The following is a 5,205-nucleotide window of genomic DNA, read 5'->3' as shown; positions in this document are numbered from 1 at the left end:
AGAAATCCTCTGGCCCTGCTCAGACCTTGCCCCTCCAAGCTAATTTTGGGCGCCCCTTTAAATAGAAAGCACCCCACTTTCTCCCCAAAAGCTCTACTGCTGAGGTAATCAACTGCACTTCCAGACACCCAGCTCATCTGATCAGGATCAGGACATGCCCGCTTTCAGTCATTTCTCCCCACGCTATCTTGTCACTCAGGGAGGTCGGCCCTCGCTTACTACGTACTTCCGCCGGCACTTTTATTCAAGCCTGCACCTGGAATTAAGTCACTTCCGGCCTTCCTTGGCGCCTTCAGCCGTTCTCTTCCGGGTTATGGCGCCCGGGTACCCCGGATGTAGCCCTAGCAAAAGCATCTCTTCGTTTTTTCCCCCGCCTCCCCTGGAGCCCCAGGTGAGCGCGCGCTGCGCCGGGGGGATTTCATGAGTCTTCCGTGACTCTGCCGTCCCTTTAGTCCGGACAGTCGGTGGTCTTCCGCGGCGTTGGGAGTGCGGGCGCCAGGAGGAGCCAGGGCGCCGGATCACGGGCTGCCTGGGCCCCGCGGGCTCTGGGGAACCTGAGGAGCCAGGTGTCAGGCCCCGGAGCTCTGCCGCGCTTAGGACTGCGGGGGCCGGGGAATGGGGTGGCCCTGTGGGGGAGCCTGTCTGCTGTCATCAAGGTCGGGAATACTCATGGGGAGATACTCCGGGTTCCGCCCCTCGCCCGGTTCCAGCACCCCTCGAATGCCGAACCGAGGGAGTTGCCTGGCGTCCAGCCTCTTTCGGCCCCTAACACTGTACTGCCTCCCCGAACTGGACATTCCTGGAGCAATGTTTGTTGTGCGGGGAAGAGGGGGACGCTCTTGATCCCCACCCCTCTCGTACATCCAGTTCCCTTACTTCGAACCCTTTTCCTCAGCACAGCTTGGGGAAACCTCCTCTGTCCCGTCATGCCAAAGAGGAAGGTGACCTTCCAGGGCGTGGGAGATGAGGATGAGGAGAGTGAAATCAGTGTACCCAAGAAGAAGGTGAGGGGGGCAGATTCCTGTGTTCTGAGACAAGTGAGGGGAGGAGAGAGCTGCTAGAAACTTCAAGAGCAAGCCAGCCAAAGGGCTGGAGTGCTGGCTTACCATATTCTATAAGGAATGGATGTGAAGGATTTTCAATTTGGGTCTAGATGCTGGAGTATTTGGGGGAGTAGCAGTAACTTGCATCTCTTGACTTGCTGATCTTTTCTATAGCTAGTGGACCCTGTAGTAGGGGCAGGAGGTCCTGGGAGCCGCTTCAAAGGGAAACACTCTTTGGACAGTGATGAGGAGGATGACGATGAGGAAGGATCCAGCAAATATGACATTCTGGCCTCAGAGGATGTGGAGGGTGAGTTACACCCATGATTTCATGGAGCCAGAGTGACAGTGAGGGGCACTTGGGGATATGGGCTAAGGGCGACTCTTGCTTCTTTTTGCTTACTCAGCTTGTAGCATCTGTGTCTTTGGTGCAGGTCAGGAAGCGGCCACACTCCCCAGTGAGGGGGGTGTGAGAATCACGCCCTTCAACCTGCAGGAAGAGATGGAGGAAGGTCACTTTGATGCTGATGGCAATTACTTCTTAAACCGGGAAGCTCAGATCCGAGACAGCTGGCTGGACAACATTGACTGGGTATGGCTGAGGGATTGGCATGGCTGGGGTCCAGGGACAGAGATGTGGGGCTTGGGCCTTGTTGGCAGTTTGTAGCGAATGATTCTTCTGTCCTATTTATAGGTGAAGATCAGGGAGCGACCACCGGATCAGCACCAGGCCTCAGACTCAGAGGAGGACAGCCCAGGCCAGACACCAATGAGTGCCCAAGCTCTCTTGGAAGGCCTTTTGGAACTGCTGTTACCGAAGGAGACGGTTGCTGGGGCATTGAGGCGTCTGGGGGCCCGAGGAGGAGGCAAAGGGGACAGCAAGGGGCCTAGGCGACCCAGCTCCCCTCAGCGCCTAGACCGGCTCTCAGGGTTGGCCGACCAGATGGTGGCCCGGGGTAACCTAGGTGTGTACCAGGAGACTCGGGAACGGTTGGCCATGCGACTGAAGGGGCTGGGGTGCCGGACCCAGGGATCCCATGATCCCGCACCCCCACCTTCTTTGGACATGTTTGCTGAAGAATTGGCAGAGGGGGAGCTGGAGAATGCAACCCCTGCCCAAGGAGGAGGTAAGCTTAGAAGTCAGAAGACCAGTATTGTGGGCAGGGGGCAGGGCAGCTGAGGCCCAAATGGCTTTGCTTGTTATTTATTTTTAGTTTCCAGTTGTTGTTGTTTATAATATACGTAGCAAAACAAACATCAGTTTGATGATTTCTACATGTACAGTTCAGTGACATTGATTGTATTTTTCGAGTTGTGCCTGTTATTTTAGGAGCAGAGGCGCCAGGGGATGGTCTGGTGGATGTGATGTGGGAATATAAGTGGGAGAACACAGGGGATGCGGAGCTGTACGGACCCTTTACCAGCGCCCAGATGCAGGTAAGTTCCTTTCCGTCTTATTTGGCCTTGTCCCTCCGCCCCTTCACCTTCACCAGTCCTCCCCCAGCTGCGCCCTCTCTCCCTGCAGACTTGGGTGAATGAAGGCTACTTCTCAGATGGTGTTTATTGCCGGAAGCTGGATCCCCCTGGCGGTCAGTTCTACAACTCCAAACGCATTGACTTTGACCTCTACACCTGAGCCTGCTGAGGGCCCAGTTTCGTGGCACCTTCTTTCCTGGACTCTTTGGAGGAGGCCCCAGCTGTCCCAGGCAATGAGGACACTGGGGGCCACTTCTCAACTTCCCTTCCCCAATAAAAGCCTTTAATTGTGTATTGGGACCTTGGCTATGCTGGGACCAGAAGCCAGGGGCCTTCTCTGCTGTTCCTTGTGCTTGCCTGCTCCTTGAGTGTTTCCTCCCATGAAGTTGCTCCTTGGGTATTTCTCTCTGGTCCTTGAACCACCTTGCCTTTGGTTACCATTCTCAGAGAGCAGAACCAGGACCTGACAGAGTCCTCTGGCTCTCCATTTGGGATTCTGCTTGCCATCTGAAAGTCTCTCAAAGTCCATTCTCCAGTCTCCTCTGGGGCTTTTATTTTGCTGTTCTTAAGTTTTAGCTTTTCGAATCTCAGATTTTCAGTTCCACAGCCACTAGGGTATAAGGCCTGGAAAGACTGGGACAGCTGGAAGATTTTGGGACCCTGATGAGGGTGAGCAAGAAGCAAATATGACATCACTGATTTCCCACTATCTCAGGCTCCTTAGAAGGTGAAAGAAGTAGGAGTCAAGATCATTCCAGACCCTTTAGGTGATAAGAGCCAGTAACTTGCCGAGTCTGGTCCCTTTTCTTTATTCCTTGAAGCAGTTTCTGTGACTCCATATGGCTTTAGGCTAAGCGTCACCTCAATGTTGGCTCTTGAAAGGCCCCTTCAAGGTCACCTGTTTAGGCACAGAGAGGACCAATGAGGCCACAGCAGATCTGAGGGCTGGTGTGAAAATGGCATGGCGGTGGTCTCTGACCTCTACAAGGGAGGAGAGAGAATCAAGGTCATCAGCATTGGCCACCCAAAACTGATTTCTGTGAAGTGGAAGTCAGACATGCCTCCACCCTCCACACTTTTTACCAACTCTTGACACCAGCCGTCCCTCCCGAGGCACTCTATCCTCTGCTGCTAGGTTCAGTAGTTTACTGTATGGTTACACACGGCTCACAGACAGTGCCCAGGATCAGAGAGACTAACAGGGTAGTAACAGGTTACAACTCAGATTGGGAGACAACCTCTTAGCTGTGCCCATGGGTGTGACCTCTGCCCTACTTGGGCAAGTGTTACAAAACTCTTAGTTCTGCCAATTAGGTGCCCAAAGGCAGCTTACTCCTCCAAGAAGCTTGGGCCTGAATGAGATTGTCTCTGTGGGTTGACAAACAAGTGCCCAGATGCACTCCACTCTGCTAAGAAGTCTGCCCGAAGGTACTCAAGTTCGCTGACTCCATGGACACCAGAACCCACTACTCTGCCATCTGCTGGCCTCTCGATTTTGCTTCTAGCATTTTTCTCCTGCTGTTTGCCATTTCTTGCCATCTCTGGCGTCAGCTCTCCTCTGAATTGAAGAGGTTCAATGTAGGGATCTTGGGTCCAAATCATGCTCCACTCATGACTTGTCACCCCATTTTGCCTCTAGGATGGCGCATTTTAAGCCTACTGGGAAGACAAAACACCAATCCCCACGTTAGGGTTCCACATACCTTATTTGGATGGGTCCATACACCTAATTTGCATGGGCTGACGTAGCACTGTAGGCGCAGCACTGGACTGTGAACTACAAGTGGCAGTTCAAACCCACCAACTGCTCCTTGAAAACCCTATGTTATGTGCCATGGAGTTGGTTCAGACTCATAGTGACCCTGTACAGGGTTTCCAAGATGGTAAATCTTTACGGGAGCAGAAAGCCTCATCTGTCTCCCGTGGAGCAGCTGGTAGTTTCGAACTGCTGACCTTGCGGTTCACAGCCGAACTCTTAACCACTACGCTATCAGAGCCCCTTACTGGGTCATTATGAGTCAGAACTGATGAGACCACCCTTAACAATCTCTACCAGGTTACCATGCCACTTATTTACATTATTAGCAAGCTATGCAAATCCCCTTGATAAGTCACAAATGCCTCATGATTGCATAATCCCACTCAGTCATCTGTTGGGAGCTCTAAGACCATAGCTTGAAGAGCCATACCATACCGAGTAACTGCTTCACAGCTGGTCACAGCAAATCAGTGGTTCCCCTCCCAGACCTGTTTGTGACACTACGTACTCTGCATTTCAAGAGTTCTGTTAAGTGCTGTGCTGTAGAGTCGGTTCTGACTCATAGTGGCCCTGTATAGGGTTTCTGATGAGTGGCTGGTGAGCTTGAACTGCCAACCTTGCGGTTCAAACTTACTTTGCAATCCAGCACATTAACCTGCATCACCACACCTGGGTTCCTACAATGTGTTTGGTACAAAGTTAGTGTCTTGAGGGAACTTAGATGACTCAGCTGCTCTCCTAACAGGAATTCAGAACCTCAGAGGAACATAAAATTGTATTGTTTGGATCTAATGTTCTTTCTCCAAGTGCTGCCTTATGCTTCTCATTTGAACCAAGTTAAGTTGATTTCTCCACTGTTTTCACCTTGGCTGCCCATTGGACTCACCTAAAACTCATTTCAGTCCAGTTGATTCTGACTCTACCCTA

General features: G+C 52.2%; 1 protein-coding gene across 1 annotated transcript; it reads left to right on the top strand.

The window, feature by feature from the left end:
• Window positions 1-298: 298 nt before the first annotated feature.
• On the top strand, window positions 299-2,813 carry CD2BP2 (CD2 (cytoplasmic tail) binding protein 2). The gene is made up of 7 exons (XM_006871897.1): window positions 299-391; window positions 901-1,004; window positions 1,218-1,353; window positions 1,478-1,635; window positions 1,738-2,170; window positions 2,374-2,480; window positions 2,569-2,813. Exons 2-7 carry the CDS (start codon window positions 927-929, stop codon window positions 2,677-2,679), a joined length of 1,023 nt encoding a protein of 340 aa, XP_006871959.1. The 5' UTR covers window positions 299-391; window positions 901-926; the 3' UTR covers window positions 2,680-2,813.
• Window positions 2,814-5,205: the final 2,392 nt, after the last annotated feature.

This window comes from Chrysochloris asiatica, unplaced genomic scaffold, assembly GCF_000296735.1.
Source record: "Chrysochloris asiatica unplaced genomic scaffold, ChrAsi1.0 scaffold00178, whole genome shotgun sequence".
Classification (NCBI taxonomy): domain Eukaryota; kingdom Metazoa; phylum Chordata; class Mammalia; order Afrosoricida; family Chrysochloridae; genus Chrysochloris; species Chrysochloris asiatica.
This window is presented reverse-complemented; position numbering and strand designations above follow the sequence as displayed.

What these genes read in the sequence shown, in the direction of transcription:
- CD2BP2 (XM_006871897.1), top strand. Translation starts at nt 927, where the DNA reads ATGCCAAAGAGGAAGGTGACCTTCCAGGGCGTGGGAGATGAGGATGAG. An exon ending in TCAGTGTACCCAAGAAGAAG is followed by an intron (nt 1,005 to 1,217) that starts GTGAGGGGGGCA and finishes TCTTTTCTATAG; the next exon opens with CTAGTGGACCCTGTAGTAGG. An exon ending in GGCTGGACAACATTGACTGG is followed by an intron (nt 1,636 to 1,737) that starts GTATGGCTGAGG and finishes TCCTATTTATAG; the next exon opens with GTGAAGATCAGGGAGCGACC.